The sequence below is a fragment of the Siniperca chuatsi genome, linkage group LG2, assembly GCF_020085105.1.
Source record: "Siniperca chuatsi isolate FFG_IHB_CAS linkage group LG2, ASM2008510v1, whole genome shotgun sequence".
NCBI lineage: Eukaryota > Metazoa > Chordata > Actinopteri > Centrarchiformes > Sinipercidae > Siniperca > Siniperca chuatsi.
Window position 1 is genome coordinate 8,488,403 of NC_058043.1, and position 18,529 is coordinate 8,506,931.

Below are 18,529 nucleotides of genomic sequence, written 5' to 3' on the forward strand. Positions count from 1 at the left end.
AAAATCTCCAATATACCACTCCAAAGTGCAGTGCGACACTGTTTTACCATTGTCAGAGTCAGGATTTATTTGATTACAATTAACCTACTCAAGTGCTGCAACACATTAGTGTTTCTGTTCTTCTAGACAAATATCTAGTGATATGGCTCTGCTCAAGTAGATCTGATTTCATATTTCACAAGGTAATGAGCAGAGTCTTCTGGCAGAAAGTGTTTGTCTGCACCTTTTTATAGTCATGTAGATTTGTTTTACGGTATGTTTTTGGTTATAAGTTGTTGTTTTTCATTACAGATCGACACTTAAACTATAATAGACAATGCGTTATTGTGAGTGGTTAAAAGAAAAATCGTGTGGTTGGCAACTTGCAGTGACCAGGAATATTGACTTTCATTGCATTACAGCTTATGAACATTGGGGCACGGCGGCCTCCACCCAGGAAGATCATCATGAACGTGTCAGTGAATGATGAAATTCAGCTGAAAAAATCTGAGAATGCCTGGAAACCTGGCATGAAGAGGGAGGGCCCTGCAGAGGATCCTGAGATGATAAAAACACTGGTAAGGCCAAATATACATACAGACATATAAGCAAACACACATAAAAGATACACGAAAGAGGATATTAGCACCAGACTTGTTTTTATTATTAATGAATCATAAAATCCACTTAATTGAAGAGCTTTAAATTATTGGAAATTTAAACTAAATCAATCATTTGGTCTAATTCTGGAAAAACTGGAAAACCAAAATGAGAGTTTAGTTATTATTACTCAGTAAATGATTTAACCTACCACAGAATGAAACAACTTCACATAATAAATGATTGATGGACCCCAGTGATTAACTGCCTTTTATGACTGATTCCCCTCAGGATCTCTTCAGGAAGGTTCGCAGCATCCTGAACAAGCTGACGCCTCAGAAGTTCAACCAGCTGATGAAGCAGGTGACAGACCTGACCATCGACACAGAAGAGAGACTCAAAGGGGTCATCGACCTGGTCTTTGAGAAGGCAATCGATGAGCCCAGCTTCTCTGTGGCCTATGGAAACATGTGCCGCTGCCTCGCCACGGTAAGCAGGTCATTGTGTCGGTCAAAATGGATGAAGCGTGTCGACTTTAGGGTAGAGAAGCAGACTGCATGTAAGGTTACTGGTTTAAATCAATGAACTGATCCAGAAGATCTTGATGTGGGAAGTGAATTTATAATCTTAACTCAACTATGGTCCATTTACCAGATGGAAAAACATGACAAGGGAATTATCTATAAGTAAAATGTTCTTACTTCCACAGACTGTGCAGTTTACTGGTGTTGTGACAACAGTAGACTGCTCGAAGGGCCATGGCAAATAAGGAAGAGACACCAAAAACGCACTTAAATGAACTGGTTTATGTACAAAAACATAAATTTAATTGCAAAAGAGATTAGATGTGGATGGCAGTAAAGTCAGTGGTGTAAGTGAGTGGATGTGTGGGAAGTATGGTGTGCAGGAATTGGTGGGAGAAATGATAAAGGAACCAAACAAAGTGCATGGTGGCAGGTTTTATAGTGACTGGGAGCATTGGGCCCAGTCGGCCCAAGTGGACGGCCCCGCCTACCAGTTACACAAACCTGCAAGAGAGGAGCGAACAAGGCACATCTGAACAGGCCAGAAGGCTGTTACACTGTGTGCATCCTAACTGAAACTAATCCAATTTGCATCTCAATGTACAGTCAACAACTCGCTAAATGTTTAAGCCGTTTAGATTCAGCTCTGCCTTGATGCAATATAATGCTGTGCAATATGACACAGTTCAATACAATATGATGTACTATGAACATTTACATTTTTTGATGACTTCTTTCAAGAAGAAATCGTAAGATGTGTACACCCACTATCTTCAGTAGTGGGAGATGAAAAGAAAGCTGCTGTTACACTATTTGGAATTGAATTTGTTGGTAGTAAAACATGAAATAAGTAATCTCTTGATAATTCTTTCAAATGGGTTGCTGTTCATTAAAAATGCATTTCTGCAATGAGGAACTCTGTTAAGTGCAATGTGGGAGAAACATTTTTAAAAAAAGAGAGCTATCAGTTGGTCACCCTAACTGTACTTGTACAGGAACATGCATAGATATATAGGGCTTTAAGTTTAAAATAATCCACACAATGAAATGTAAATGGCTATGTAAATCTAAAAAAGGTGCAGTAGTTTCCTTCAGTATAAGTTGCAGAAAACTCCTTTAGTCTTGTGGCCTCGTCTGCTGGACACTCAAGTTTTTTAAGGTTTATGGTCACTTATTTTGTTTTTATACTTGTTTCTTTACTATATCTACTATTTCTAATGTTCATGTACAGCTCAAAGTGCCCATGACAGACAAACCAAACACCACAGTGAACTTTCGCAAACTGCTGCTAAACCGCTGCCAGAAGGAGTTTGAGAAAGACAAGGTGGACGATGTGGTGTTCGAGAGGAAACAGAAAGAGCTTGACTCTGCTGCATCGGTATGTGGTCTATGAATTGCTCAAGTGTGACACCCGATTTCATGCTGTACCAAAGCATTTTTAGTACGGGGGGATGAAACTGGCTAAACTCTGACAAAGAGGTTTTGTGATTAACTTCCAGGGCAAGTATTTGTTTAATGTTTCCTTGGTCCCCTCAGTCGACGGAGCGTGAGCGGCTTCAGGAAGAGCTGGAGGAAGACAAGGACAAGGCCCGGCGGCGTTCCATTGGCAACATCAAGTTCATTGGCGAGCTCTTCAAGCTCAAGATGCTAACAGAGGCCATCATGCACGACTGTGTTGTCAAGCTGCTGAAGAACCACGACGAGGAGTCTTTGGAGTGCCTGTGCAGACTGCTCACCACCATCGGCAAGGACCTTGACTTTGAGAAAGCCAAGGTGAGGCGGAGAAGAAAGTTGATGTTTTAAGTGAGCTATAGAGGTCATTTTTAGGTTTGTGCTTAAAGTAATAGCTCGACATTTTGGGAAATACACTTATTTACTTTCTTGCCAAGAGTTAAATGACATGATTGATACCACTCGTGTCTGTACAGTTAATATAAAGCAGCAGCTACAGCCAGCAGTCGGTTAGCTTAGCATAGCATAATCAATGCTGATAGGTGGATTTTGTTACCTTTTGGACAGAGACAGACCAGCGTATTTCCCAAAAAGTAAAACTTTTGCAACAAAGAAGCTTCATTGTGGAAAGGGCTACACAATGGATTAAAATAAAAATTTAAATCGGAATGGGGACCACTGTTATTTCAATTCACAAGAGACTTAAGAGGCACAGACAGCTGTCAAAACAAGGTGTCTAAAGCTGTGCAGAATCTCTGGTATGTAAATTAAGTTGCAGGTTGAAAATCTTTTATTTAATGTGTGTTTAAGAGATCAAAAACAGCATGTTGTCACAGACAACAGATGAAAAGCTTTAAATATGATCAGCAGATTAAAATACAGATTTTTTTTCCATGTTCAACCATGTAAAGTACTTTGTTTTGAAAAGTGCTGTATAAATAAAGTTTATTATTATTGTAGTAAATATATTATTATTATTATTATTATTATTATTATTATAGAATATTATTAGAGTTATTGTGGATTTGGCTGTCACACATACTGGCACAACCTCAAGGCTGTTGGTGTGTTGTGCTACACAGAGTCTAGTTGTCTTACTGGCGCTGGGGTAAGACCTTGAACAGGCCTGTCTCGGGCTGTAGTAAAAACTTGTTTTACTTGCTGGCTCAGAACTTAAAGTGAAGTCATTCAGACCTTGTTTGCAGGGATGTAGTCGTAAGGTGAACAGTTTGTCAGCAGCCCTTTGACAGTATGCCTCTGCTAACCTGCTACCAAGAACAATTACTCTGCATTGGTTGGTTACTTGGCAAATTGGTTAATTGATTGTGGAGGTGATTCTGATCTACAGCACCACAGTTTTGAGAGACATAAAAGAGAAGGTTCTGGTGTGTTTTTATCCCATACCAGTTGGGCTACATTCAGCTCCAGAGGCAGAGGAGAAACTGTTTATGTAGGTTATGAGGAAACAGGAATATCCCCATTGTGTCCCCACAGAGGATGCTCTGCTTTGTTCTGTCTGACTGGCTCTCCTGTAGTCATCAGTGACTCCCAGCTGGACACAGCGAGAGTCCCCAGATGCTTGTAGAGACATATCTGACCCGAGGGCCTTTCTGCTCTCTCTCTCTGCTGTACTGTGATGTGTGGTTTGATCCTCATCATCTAGCAGTCACCCTGCAAAAGTAAATCCCTCTGACCAGCAGGGATACTGCTATGAACTCAGCATAACAACTTAATGCTGCTTTATTTCCTTTTCTGTTTGCTAGGATAGGATATTTACACTGTTTACCAACATAAAAGCACAGTTTCTGTACATTAGATCCAAAGGAATGTGGCCATAAATCATCCGTCTTGTCCTTCAGATGAGTTTCATCATGTTTAATGTGGTAGTTTTCTGAACATGGTCTGTTTAATGGCAGGCTATTTACAGTGAATTGGGTCTGTTCTTTTTGGGCTATTATAGTTTTTGTTCTGCTGTCTCCCAAAAATGTTCCAATTTAATCTTGGTCGGTTAGGACAGCTCCTGCTCCAAGTAATAAACTGAACAATGGGTCATTTTAGTGAAATAATGTGGAAATCCCTGAAATCTGCTGTGCAGTAGACTGAAAAGAGAATAGAGAATTTAACCTTCATGTCTCAAATTAACCTCTCTCTCTCTCCTCAGCCTCGGATGGATCAGTATTTCAATCAGATGGAAAAAATCGTCAAGGAGAGGAAGACGTCATCTCGGATACGGTTCATGTTACAGGACATTATAGACCTGAGATTGGTGAGTGTGTGGTGGTGATATCTGTTTTATCTACACAGTTGTAGAGTCCAAAGTCTTGCCCCATGTTCAGAGTAGCTCTGGTTCACAAATAATTTTCCCCCAGAGGTTTATTTCATTGATCTTTCTGACCTTCTAGAAAATGATGTTAGATATTCTCGTCATATTCTGCTAAATCTACTATCTACTACTGCTCTTGTTATTGAATTTGAACACCTTTTCAGATCGAGTGATGGGTGATAAACCTGTGGGAAAATACACTGTAGAACAGAGGAACTGATTCACATAAACTACCTCTACATTTCCTATAATATTTTTTACACGTTCAGTACACTACAATATTTGTAAACACAAGCATTTAAGCACATTGGAAATGTATATACTGTATGAACCATCAGTTCAGTATGAAAATCAACAATTTAGTGTACCTAAAACATTTTAATCTGCTATTAATTCTACCATATATGATTCTGTTGATCTCTATTTTGAAACTGTACAGTGTACTGTAGCAAGATTCAACACAACACAGTAAAATGTGATATATGACATATTATGCACACAGTTGTGTGCATAACTACTAAGTACACTACTAAGTGTTATTGGTTGTAAAATATCAATCATCAGACATAGTGTAGCTGAATCCATATACTGTATGTAGGTGTAAAGTCAAATTAGTGCTGGACAATATAACAAAAAAAAATCTCAAATTTTTTTTTCTAGCTTTGGGACAATTCACTATTTTAATCAATATCTTTTTCTGCAAAAATGCAAAAAGACTGCAACACAATTGACCCCTTGCAGTGCTGTCGCCATTATGCATATATAATAAATACAGACAGTACTGCTACACTGCCGTCTGTGCTTCTTGACATTAGCCTCCGCTAGTGAGCTAGCTTTTAATTAACGGTTCATGACTCAAGACAGCTAATGTAGCCAGCTACAGTATCATCTATGCTACTTTTTGACTGAAAATTACCTTTTTAGTTCATGTTGTAATAAGTCAATTTCCATGTTGTAGTCTGTAGACATTTTATAAATTGTGCTAAAACAAAAAAAAGTATTAATTTGATTTATCACTCAGCCTTAAGTCAGAAACATTAAAATGGTCTGCCTTACATTTTAATGGATAGTGATGAAACTAGTGACACATTGCATTTATGTACTAATTTAAGTTTAGTTGTTTTTAGCTCTTTTATGTAACAATATTTATCTGGATTGTCCCGGTTAAATAAACTAACAACTAAATAAATAAATAGTTGGGGCACATGAATGTTTCCTGGGCTCACAACAGTGGCAGATACAAATATAAGGACTTAGAGGAAGAGAAACAAACAGGGAGCAAATGACTTAACATGACAGGCGTCATGTCAGGCTTGTCTGATAGAGAGACATCTGCATTGATACAACTCTGATAACTCTTACCCAACACAAGCTGTATGAATCAATGTCACTGTCTCCTACAAGACGCTGGAAACACAGATTCAAGCTCTGCTGTGCTGTGCTCCTGTCAAATTTGAAATTAAAATGAGCACGGCTACTTAGGCAGTGCAAGGAGCCACTTCGTTTAAAAACAAAATGCCCATATTCAGCATCGTGGAATGGCACAAATATTAATAACAAATGTAGGGTTGTCATACAAACTGATAACCTTTTTAACAGGATATTCCATTCTGCTTGACAACTTCTTATATCTGAACTGATGTATGTGTTATGATAAAACCCACCCATACTCTGCAGATATGAGAAAATTATCTGGGCTGTTATTTGAAATGGCTCAGATCAAGAAAAAAAAATCCATTTCAAAGTACTGAATCTGACGCTACAGCTTTCATTCACTTCTGAGGTCATTGTGGTTCTCGTTATTCTTTCAGCACAACTGGGTGTCGAGGAGAGCCGACCAGGGCCCAAAAACCATTGAACAGATCCACAAGGAGGCGAAGATTGAAGAGCAGGAGGAGCAGAGAAAAGTGCACCAGCAACTGCTCTCCAAGGACAGCAAGAGACGGCCAGGTCAGGCCTGCAGTCTAAATCCTCTTTAAGGCTTAGAGTCACATCGGCATAGCTACTGTGACTCAGGAAGCCTGCAAGCATACAGGCAGACTTCCTGTTCCTATAGCATGCAGAGACGCTATTGTGCCCAGCAGCAGACAGGAAGCCCCCCTACTCTCTCCCGTCTGTTAGCTAGCCTATAATATTTCATCATGTATAGCAGAAACAGTCAAAAATGTCACTCTGTCAGCCCCTTTCGCAGTCGTTTGAGTTCAATTAATGAAAATACCATTTTACTCCTTTTAAAACTGTATTTGGCCTACCTGTGCGTGGGTGTGTCTGTTTTGGCCTTGTAGATCCAAGAGATCAGAGAGAACAGAGAGATCAGCGCATGCAGAGAGAAGAGACCTGGAACACTGTGCCCATGACAAAGAACAGCAGGACTATCGACCCCACCAAGATCCCAAAGATCTCCAAGGTGAGACATGCTGCGTCTTTACACACTCTCATTTTTCCCTTTCATCAAAGGTGCTTTCACACCTGTAGTTGGGTTCAGCTGATCCAGACCAAGGGGAAACAATGACACAGTGTTGCCTTTTAGTTCTGGTCTGGTTTGTGTTGACTCTGACCTTTTACAAATCAACCAAGCAAGTGCTTAAATACATGGGGTCGGACACAACACACCTCTTTTAACTCCTTTTCACGTTAAGACTGTGTAGTCCCTCATTCGTCCAGGAGTGTTCTATCGTAGAAAAGGTTTCAGTCGTAGTCATCATAGAGCAATATTGTCTACTCCATTCAGTGCAGTGAGGAAAACTGCAAAGAACGGTACATAGGCGAGACCAAACAGCCACTTCACAAAAGACTTTATCAGCACAGACGACACGCTAACTCAGGATTACAGAGCGCCGTGCATTTGCATCTAAAAGCTACAAACCACACATTTGAAGACAGCGAGGTGAAGATTCTTAGTAGAGAGAAGAGTTGGTTTGAACGGGGTGTCAAGGAAGCCATTTTTGTGAAAAAAGAGAAACCCCTCTTTGAACAGAAATGGTGGTCTGAGATTCAATCTGCCCAAAGTCTATCACAGTGTATTAACACCTTGGTCATGCCAATCACATGCTAATCAGGTACTTAACAGTGATGAGGTAGTTGCAGCCAGAAAACAATAGGCCTGATTACTGATTACTGGGCCATCTTGGAAACAATTAGGTCAGTTTCAGGTGAAACTAGCTATTAACAGATACTCAGGCAGATTCCTTCCTGAGGGCAGGGCTTATGTAACACAGAGTAGTTTAAATTTCTAGTTCCTGTCCCATTTTTTCACAATTGAGAATGACTTCCGGATGGGAGCCGAAACGTCTTGATTCTGAAAACAGTGTCCAGATGACTACGACTGAAACCTTTTCTACGATCCTTTTCACGTTGATTTATCAGGGAAAATCCCCATACTCACATTCTGATGCACCTACGTATTACCATGATTGCCAAATACATTGCGTATATATTTCTTACCCAGATCGCTTCCTTGACAGTTCACAATCAGCACATAGATTTAGTAGTAGTTAAAATTTATGCTAATTATCTAATGTCATAAAATCCCGTGGTTGGTCCAGTTTACTTTGACACCAGAAACGAACCGCGCCAGAGTCCGCTTGGGAGTGGGCCGAGACCCTCCTTTTCACGCAGTCTCGATTGTTTAATCTTCAGCAGAGTTTGACTGACAGCATCCTCAGATCCCATCAATGAAATGCCTTACAAGAGTTTAGTTGAATAATGCATCAGATTCAGAAGATTCATCAGAAGATGAATTCAATATTGTGGAATGACCACTGATTAGATACTGATCAAGGATCCATACTTAAAGACTAAAGATAGCCTGAAAGGTTTCATTGCAGCATTTTGTATTTTCTGAGTCTGAGATGAATCTGCAGGCTGCTTTGTACAATGAATCTTGTTTGAATGTTGTCAGGTCTGCTTTGTAATTTAATAAGTTGTTCTTCATGTCGTGACAAGTTTGTCTCACGTTCACTAAGTGTTTTTCCACGTCCGTCACAAGCTCCTTCACCGGTGGCTGCTGTTCAGCTTTCGGCTGAAAGTTTCTGTTTACACAGCATGAAGAGGAATCCTGTGGCTCATCATGTGTACACATAGACTGTCCCTGCCCTCATCTGATCTAGATTATTGTGGTTTATGTTCTGTAGTACACAGTCCCCCTGCTGGATCTATGAAGTAATGCTTTAGAATTATTATTATTTTTATTTTTTTTCCAGAGCTCCCCCTTCTGGAAGAATTCTGCCATGTTGTCAGTGTTAGTCGTACCAGGAGAACACTCATTTTACTGATTCTTTCGGAAAATTCATGTAATACACTGCATGTTATACACTGTATTTTACATGCTACTTGTCCTTGATTAATATCAAAGGTTTTAACCAATGTGTTCTTGAGACCCTGTGTACAAATAAACTGGTGTGAACGATGGATGGATGGATGGACTTTAGTAAATAAAAAGCAAGCATAATTATGGTAATGTGCATATATTAGGGAGTCATTTGTCAGCAGATTATTAGGGGCAGGTAACACGCATATTAGTATCTTCCTTCATGAGTATAATTTTATTTATTCATTATTTTTGTCTGCTGGGCATTCTCGTATGCCTATTGCTGTCAGTTTTTCATGTGTGCTTGCAACTTGTTCTTAAATTGTTCTCTTTCTGCAGCCTCAAATGGATGAGAAGATCCAGTTGGGCCCCCGGGCTCAAGTCACGTGGGTGAAGGGAAGCAGTGGAGGAGCCAAGGCTAGTGACTCAGGTAAGAAGACACGTATTAACTGACCCATGACCACATTGGGTCAAAACATGGCATGAGCTGGAGTTGGCGATATTGTACAGAGCTGAAAAAACTTAAGCACTTTTCATCTTGTGTCTCCAGAGGCCCATTCATCGTAGCAAAACCTGCCAAAAGAAGGGGCAAGACTTGATAATTATTCAAATGGGGATAAGAGCGCACACTTTCTTTGAAACCATTCATAGTATTGCACTCATTTGTACACACCAAAGCTGTGTAAGGAATGAAAAAAGAGACCCAAGAAGATAGAGGGTGTCGTATGCTGTACAGATTGTAAAGTCCCTTGAGGCACATTTGTGATATTGGGCTATATAAATAAATTTGACTTGATTTGACACATAAATGACCAATCGCTGTGTGGATGTAAATGTTGGATTGATGGTTTCCGAAAGTCCTCAGATTACGATGTCATAAAGGTGGGGTTTCCGATACTGATCCACCATCCGGCAAGCACTTCTGTTGATGCATACTGACACCTTAAGTTTGAGCCTGAAGCTCACTAGAGATTTCTTGTGTTTCCTTTTTGATTGCATTGGATTTTGTATTCTCTTTCCTTCTTGACATATTAGTCTGTTATATACTGCATATACAGTGACACTCTTGTGATTTATTTGGCCTTAAAGCTAGGGTAGGTAATGCATTTCAGAAGCGTTTTTTGTTATATTTGTTAAAGTTCTCTTTACATCCCGACAGCAATCAATAAATCAAATGCTCTGGTTGGGAAAAATGTAGCAGGCCTATATTAAGCCCATCCATTAAGCCCATCCAATCCAATTTTTTTGGTTGGAAACTTTCGAAATCTAGCTGTCTCTTGCTAGCTTCTCTAACATTACCTACCCTTTAATGCTAATAATCTAAGATAATTTCCCTTGGTTCCCATTTTTGTCATTCATGTCTCATATAACTTTTCTCTCCATAACAGAACTATCACGGACAGCTGGCCTCAATCGTTACTCTGCGCTGCAGTCAACACCTTCACCTCAACCCTCCAGCACTCCTCCACAGAACGCAGACTTTGACTCCAGGAGAACTCTGGGAAGGTAAAGGACAACACCAGGGTCATATTTAGAGCTCCTGTTGAACCATTGTCTCTGTCCTCTTGAGGAATGGTATCTTTGTGCTTCTGATAGTTAATCTCTCAGATACAGTAACATCATGATTGACTTATTTGTTTGATTGTTTGTTTTTTCTCCCAGCAGTCGTAGCAGTACAGGGAGGGAACGCAGCGAGAAGCCACTGATCTCTGCCTCTCCATCGTCACGGCCCGGACCGTTCATTAGGGGCAGCAGTTCAAAGGAGCTGCTGGAGAGTCAAACCCCTGAGGAGCCGCGAAGAGACGAGCCCCGGAGACCGAGTGTCACCGAGGACAAAACAGAATCAGAGCGCAGCAGAGTCAGGGAGTCTGGTGAGACACACAGTGCTGCACAACACTGGACATACATGAAAATAATATTTAAATATATGTCTGTCTCTACTGGCATCGCACTGATTTTATTATTTTAAGCCATGAGCAGGCATTGCTTGGTATCAACAGTGCTGGGTGTATTGAATGGGTATTCACATTTTTATCTATTTTATAGTCGGTACAATATAAAATAAAATATAAAAGTTATTGCAGTTTTTTGGTGGTTTTCTCAAACCAGCAGCAGCAGCAGTCTTGTTTTTGCCCTTTCTTTTACAATACTCAAAAAAAAATATTTTTAATTTGGGGACCAGCTAAAATGTTCCTTTTTGTCTACTGTTCACAAACATTATTAATGTAAACACACCTTTAATGGCATCAGCAAACATAAATATCTTAATTTTAACCTCATTCACATTTACTTGTAAAAGGTTTTTCTTTGTATTACAACACACGTGAATCAATTATTTAGGAGCAACAGCAGGTTGAAATCCTGTTGTCTTTTTGTCTAGTCAGTGAATATTCTATTCTTTGACACGTTAAACATAAATCTGGATCACAAATTGTACCTTTGAAAACAAACTTTGCTTATAATCTGTGATTATTATAGTTATTAAAATCAGAATAGAGTAAATCTGTGTTTATGCTGGGATTTAATCAGAGAAGAACAGGCATGGATCTTAATCTTGCTCCTCTCACCACAGACAAACACTGTTGTCATTGTTGTTTTCAACAGTGAAACCTGAGCCAGTGGTCCAGACCCCGGACAGACCTGCTCTGTCTGAGGAGGAGATAGAGAGGAAGTCCAAGTCCATCATTGACGAGTTCCTGCACATAAATGACTACAAGGTACTGAGATTCACAAGAAAATCAACAGTAGATGCCTGTTTAGGTGTCCAGTGTTTTTAGGTCAACAAACAGGTGCTTAGAAGGATGTTAATGATAACTCAGTGATTTCTTCTTCTGCTATGGATTCATTTATGATTTAAATAATTTGTCTTCACATAAATCATGATTTAAATGCCTAATTTGCTTTGGTGATGCTGTGAAATGAGCCCAAGTCAGTTTTTAGAAAATAATGCATCATGTATTTTTTTTTCTTTAAAATAGATTTAATGAAGTATATAGATTCATGTATTGCTCTTTAATTACTAGGATAAGATCAGAACAGTGGCTTTAAATGCAAATTCAAATGCATGCGTTTGAGTTCCATTTCTTCATATTTCTTTGTTTTCTGCAGGAGGCTGTCCAGTGTGTGGACGAGCTCGACTTGGGCTCTCAGCTACACATCTTTGTGCGTGTTGGGGTGGAGTCGACACTGGAGCGCAGTCAGATAACACGGGACCACATGGGCCAGCTCCTCTTCCAGCTGGTGCAGCAGGGAATCCTGCCCAAACCCCAGTTCTACAAAGGGTCAGTTCACATGCTTAATGCACTCGGCCTAATAATCAAGCAGTTTCTATGGACAAGGAGCTAATTGTTATCTTTTTGGAAAGTAACACTCTTTTTTTTTTTAATGCTTGTCTAATGATTTCTAATGATTTTGTGGTGGCAGTAACTTGAATGAAACAGTTATAGTTTGTATTTGGTAAAGATTTGTTTATTGGGATACTCTTCCTGGCGTCCATATTCAAATACAATACATAGTCAACGATGTTTGCACTTATACTTCATACAGTAAACAGTAAAGTTACAACATTAACATTGCATCCAACAATACAATTACGTCAAACCATACATATACAAAACATTAAAACAATTTAAATCAATTGACAGTTAAAGCAGAACAATAATAATCTCAGCTTATCTAATCATCCAAATCAAAGGAAGCCTATTTTACTTAATTATTTTCAGGCCTATCTTGAAGAACCTCTGTAGCTGCTTCTTAAAACCTTTTATTATAGATTCTTAAAATATAAAGCACGGCAAACTGTGAGAAATGGCTCTATACATTATACGTTTTTTTTCATAGCATTGGTCTTTGGTTGGGGTAGCGTAATGTGACCCCTCCTCACCTGCCTTGTTTGATAACTTTGTGTATGTATGGTTGTTTCAAAACTATTATATTAAGTTAATAAACTACAGCTGAACCTATCCTCAACTTTCAGCAATGTGATAATGAAAAATAAATTTGGGTGTAAAACAACATTTTGCTGCTGCTTAAATACAAGAACTTATGTATTTGTGAATGCTTTGTGTTTTATATTTGTGTTTATACTTACATGTTTGAGTCTAGTTGTCACCTTCTAGACCACAGGAACAATAATATAATCATTTTAAGTTGTGTCCTAACCATCACTGTGTCTTTTTGTTTTCTCAGGTTTGCAGACACGCTGGAGCAAGCGGATGACATGGCTATCGACATTCCTCACATCTGGCTGTACCTGGCCGAGCTGCTCAGCCCTGTGCTGAGGGAAGGGGGCTTCTCTATGAGAGAGCTCTTTAGGTACTAAGTCATGCACTTCTTGTTCTACTCAAGGAGGCCATATACTAAAAATCAAGTAAAATTTGGTGTGTTTGCTCAGGAAAAATGGCCACCCTGTGACCAGTTGTGCTGTATTGGCTTCTATCACCTCAGCGTGAACAGGCTTGGTGGCGAAACTAGCTGAAATTTTCACTCTGCTTTGTTTACTCCCACAATATGCCATTTTGATCAACATTTTCCTTGATGAACAAAATGAAATGGTTGTTGTCCTTGGGCCACATTTTACTAGTTTATGTTTCTCATTTATGGACTCATTTCCAAATTTCAGGATATACTTGGAGAAATTTTAAGAGTGAGAGTATTTGAGTTATTTAACTTCTCCATTCTTCTGTGTGAAGATAAACAGCTGGGCAGACAGCATTTAATTTCTGTTGTTTTTGTTTGTTCACAGTGAATTAAGCAAACCTTTGCTTCCTGTGGGAAGAGCTGGGATCTTAATTTCTGAAATACTGCACATACTATGCAAACAAAAGGTAAGCAACACTTTAATCTTTAATTGTTGTTTGAATTTCTTCTGCATACATTTGTGTTTCCTGCTCTCCTAAAGCCATTGGAGTATAGTAGCAGTATCAATAGCGCAATTGTAGTTGTGCAGCCATCAAAAGAAATACTATTCTGTTCTTTCACATTATGAAAAATATTTTTGGTCAAATGATTTTTGAATGTGAAAGCCCAGAGTAAGGACAACAAATGCACTTTTATTGTTGTAACATTAATCAAATTGACAAGGTTATTTTGCCCTTTTTATTTTAAGCAAATTTTGGCTCATTTAGCTCATTCAAATCTTTTTCCCTGCAAACCAGAAGAAATAAGATATTTCAGAGAAGAGAGGTGTGACGTTGTCTCGTTTTGTATCCACAGAGCCATAGGACTATGGGTTCTTTGTGGAGGGAATCTGGCCTCAACTGGACCGACTTCCTGCCAGAGGAAGAGGACGTCCAGGGTTTCATCTCACAGCAGGTTGGTTATAAAGGCATCCACTCAAATCAAGAAATCTCAATATTATGGGAAAAGTCACCAACCATCAGCTTTCTTTATACTAATTTAACACAAGAAGTTGACAAAGAGCTCATTATGACCCCACCCCCTCCTCCATCGCTCTTCCTCCTTTTTCTTTTTCCCATGTCATCATCTCCCCTGTATTATAGTGTATTATATTTTGATTGCTTAGTACTTCTATTCCTGTGTGCATTGACGTGATAGTGAGCAGCTGTAACAAAAGAGTTTCCCCTCGGGGATCAATAAAGTATTTCTGATTACCCTTATTTGTCGATGTCCTCTCGTCTTGATACAAACAGAAACTCCAGTTCATTCTGTCGGACAGCTCCAGCCCTGAGGCAGCTCTGTCTAAAAGGATCTTGTCTCCTGAGGAGCTGAGCCAGCAGCTGGAGAGACTCCTCCTGGAGGACATGGCCAGCGACGAGCAGATCTTCGACTGGGTAGAGGTATGAGAAGTGACACATTGTATGCACACATTTCTCAGAGAAAAACCATCACCCAACCTTTGTTAGCTAGTGGCTAAAGTTCAGAGGGGCAGTCTGTTATACATTAATTTTCATAGGCAACAGAAATATTAAAGTTATAATGTGACAAAAGGAACAGGTAGGTCACTCAGTTAGAGGAGAGGTTTGACAGAAATGTCTAATAAGGTACACTACTGTTGCCATCCACCCACTGTAATCTCCTTAAGCAGCCAAATCAAGCGGGTTGTAGCTAAAATGAGAGGAATTTTTTAGCAAAACCGACAAAACCCGACCAGATAATCTAACTTTGAAGCTGATGTAGCTACAAGACTGCGGTTGCCATGGTCACTTTCCCAGGTGTTTACATGGAAAACAAAGGAGGTGGTGACGGCAGCCACTTGCTGTTTCAAAGTACATTTCGAGTTCAAGCTGAAATATGTTTAAAAACAACAACAACAAAAAAAATGTATATCCTGTCAGAGCATGGCTGCACTACATCAGCTCAACTGAATGGTGTCTATTTTTAAGGGGGCACAAACAAGATGTGCTCCTTACGGGTGTACGGGTCGTCCTCTTACAGCAGCGTTTGGCGGTTTGAGCTCCTCCTGTCCACATGTCAAAGTTTCCCTACATTCCTCCTGATGGTCAGGCACCTTGCATGGTAGCTCACCGCGTCTGTATGTGAGTGTGACTGGCAAATTATAAAGTGCTTTGGATAAAAGCTTTACATTAATGGTAAATGGACTGCATTTAACATCTGCACTCACTACCATAAATGTCCAGGTAGTGAATCACAAACGTTAACAGTAGTGCTGTGTACCAGATCTACCCTGGACAAGACGTCGTTTAGTGAGATGGTGGATAACAGAGGATTATAGAAAGCTGTTGTGGTTGAAGTCTGACACAAAATTTTATTTTTGTAGAGTGTTTGGGAGTTGTCATGTTGCCCATCAGGATGTCCGAGGAAAAGGCATCTCTCTTTGCTGCTCCACAATTCAGTCAATCTTTCCACATGCCCCATTCACATACCCTGAACACAAACATGCTGCTTCTTTCAGTACTTATCAGCCCTTTGTAACATGTCAAATGTTTGTTTTTTTTTATTCTTATTGAAGGTGTTTTCCTGTTTTTCTGTAGCATAACTGCTAAGATATGTTGAGCCATGTGAAATTTACAAATAGTGTTTTTCTTTCTCTGTGCTCCATTTCCCAGGCAAACCTAGATGAATCTCAGATGAGCTCGTCTCCCTTCCTGAGGGCTTTGATGACAGCTGTGTGTAAGGCAGCAGTGAAAGGTAAGCACTCCACCACCTGGAGGTGCTAAAATCGCACCGCTGATTGCAATATTTACTCTGTGCCAAACACGGAGCGGAGCTGCTCAGCGTGCATTCACTCTGCCTCTTGTTTTACCGAACAGATGATAACACCAACTGTCGAGTGGACACGGCCATCATCCAGAGGAGATTGCCTGTATTACTCAAGTACCTTAACTCAGACACTGAGCGACAGCTGCAAGCACTTTATGCACTTCAGGCGCTGATCGTCGCCCTCGATCAGCCTCCAAGTAAGTGCTGAATCTTAGTTTACTCCTCCTACCTTTCTACCTACTCCCGTTAACACACACACACACACACACACACACACACCCAATGAAACTATGAGATTTATATGTCTTTCGTCGTCTTATTCTTAATTTCTTATCAGAGAAGATCAAATCTTGGTTACAAGCAATTTCTAAGGTGTGTTCTAATGTTTCAAGCAATATTATTGTAGACAATATAATCTCACCACAAGGTCCATTTAGTAGTTGGTCTGAAGCTGTCGATCATATAACATGATCTTCACCAGCAGATGGAGCTTGCCCAGTTGTCATGGAATTGTAGATGTTAAAATTTACATTTGATTCTTCTGTTCCCAAGGAACTTTGAATCTCAGTATTATTGTACTCTGTAACGTTAACTGGATTTAGGTTTGGTCATTGGAGGTCATTCAAACTCCTGCACCAAATAACCTTTTTTTAAACACACTGTGTTGCAGCTTCTCTTACAAGCAAGAATGTAATCACAACTATTTACAGGAAATAACATTTACAGACATTATATGGACATAAAGAGTTGGATTACAGCTTTGATAGTCTGTGATTATATGTGCTTTGTAACATGGGCATATCAAAATGTACAAAGTGTGAACTGCAATCTTGACTGAAGCTCGTATTCACAGATTTCTTAATGTCCTTTACTACTAGAAGCAGCAGAGAAGGTACATTATAGCAACTAGCACAGACAAGTCCTGTGGCACATTGCACACATTTCACCTCACTGGAAAAATCTGTTTTCTGGCGCATATTTTTCACAATATTTAACTGAGAGCTGAGTTTTAAAAGCCTTTTCTCACTTCATGAATCCTTGTCAGAGCCGAAAAGATGACTGATCTGTCTTTGCTCTTCCAGACCTTCTCCGGATGTTCTTTGACTGTCTGTATGATGAGGACGTCATCTCGGAGGACGCTTTCTACAAGTGGGAGACGAGCAAAGACCCTGCCGAGCAGCACGGTAAGGGTGTGGCCCTCAAGTCTGTTACGGCCTTCTTCACCTGGCTGCGGGAGGCGGAAGAGGAGTCGGAAGATAATTGACGAGGGAGACACCTGGGGACACGAAGTAGTAGAACTGCATCCTTACAGCAGAACAAACATTCAAAATGGGTGTATGGGCAGAACGACATGTTTACGGCTGGAATTTTTTTCTGCGGTACGGTTCTGAAACATGCCGCCATTTTGAGTTTGGATTCCAACGGCGGAAGCACTAAATACCTGTATTATACATAGAAAATATTTTTGTTTTAAATTTTAACTTACTTTTCTTTTGTTACTTTTTAAGAAGAGACTTAAAAGATACATAGGTTCTGGACTCTTTAATTTATTATTTTTTTAAGGACTGCAAATATGAAAGTTATTTAACATTTGCAGATGCTCACAAATGAGAACAAGACAACAGAAATAACAATATAATTAATTATAATAACAAAATAATAATTGTGAAATAAATAGCCTCCCTGGATTCCACACTGTTTGGTTTAAAACAGGGTAAAACAAAATTATTTTGGGATGAAGGGGAAGCAGAGATAAAAAGGAGTTGCTGCACAGAAACTATTAACGTAGTCCGTGTATGACGTTTGAGGTCAAAGGTTATCTCCTAATAACCAGGAAGTGTTTCCTTCAGCCTTGGCTTGCTCTACATTGATATGTACATACACCTCATGAGAGGTAAAGATATGCATTCAAGAAGCAATGCAAGTCGGTCGACAGAACTGTCAAACAAACACAGACGAACAAACCGGATACATTCAAATAAAATGAGCAAAAATGCAACTTTAAAAAGCTAATGGCCAGGGTCGCTGAACATGAAATGCTTGTAATACTTCAGACCTACAGAGCAGATTAAAGCTTGTAAATACATTAAAGACGAAAAAGGTGTTTAAAAAAAAATGCTGATTCTCATGATTTGTTCTTTTGATGGTTGGTGTTGATGT

At 39.6% G+C, this 18,529-nt stretch overlaps 1 protein-coding gene across 9 annotated transcripts in view; it reads left to right on the plus strand.

The window, feature by feature from the left end:
- eif4g3a (eukaryotic translation initiation factor 4 gamma, 3a) overlaps positions 1 to 18,485 on the plus strand; it is a 52,494-nt gene extending 34,009 nt beyond the window's left edge. For 6 of the 9 annotated variants that reach the window (XM_044167930.1, XM_044167947.1, XM_044167912.1 and 3 more), the window contains 19 exons: positions 402 to 557; positions 871 to 1,068; positions 2,335 to 2,481; positions 2,640 to 2,876; positions 4,717 to 4,821; positions 6,690 to 6,828; positions 7,164 to 7,285; positions 9,527 to 9,617; positions 10,576 to 10,693; positions 10,850 to 11,058; positions 11,792 to 11,904; positions 12,296 to 12,468; positions 13,376 to 13,501; positions 13,932 to 14,013; positions 14,402 to 14,500; positions 14,839 to 14,985; positions 16,216 to 16,297; positions 16,420 to 16,566; positions 17,452 to 18,485. In XM_044167930.1, the coding sequence (XP_044023865.1) occupies positions 402 to 557; positions 871 to 1,068; positions 2,335 to 2,481; positions 2,640 to 2,876; positions 4,717 to 4,821; positions 6,690 to 6,828; positions 7,164 to 7,285; positions 9,527 to 9,617; positions 10,576 to 10,693; positions 10,850 to 11,058; positions 11,792 to 11,904; positions 12,296 to 12,468; positions 13,376 to 13,501; positions 13,932 to 14,013; positions 14,402 to 14,500; positions 14,839 to 14,985; positions 16,216 to 16,297; positions 16,420 to 16,566; positions 17,452 to 17,633 (2,673 nt within the window). In that variant the 3' untranslated portion in view covers positions 17,634 to 18,485. The remainder of the gene's footprint in view (positions 1 to 401; positions 558 to 870; positions 1,069 to 2,334; positions 2,482 to 2,639; positions 2,877 to 4,716; positions 4,822 to 6,689; positions 6,829 to 7,163; positions 7,286 to 9,526; positions 9,618 to 10,575; positions 10,694 to 10,849; positions 11,059 to 11,791; positions 11,905 to 12,295; positions 12,469 to 13,375; positions 13,502 to 13,931; positions 14,014 to 14,401; positions 14,501 to 14,838; positions 14,986 to 16,215; positions 16,298 to 16,419; positions 16,567 to 17,451) is intronic. The other 3 variants (XM_044167966.1, XM_044167980.1, XM_044167974.1) reach the window with 1 other exon arrangement.
- The last annotated feature ends 44 nt before the right edge of the window (positions 18,486 to 18,529 follow it).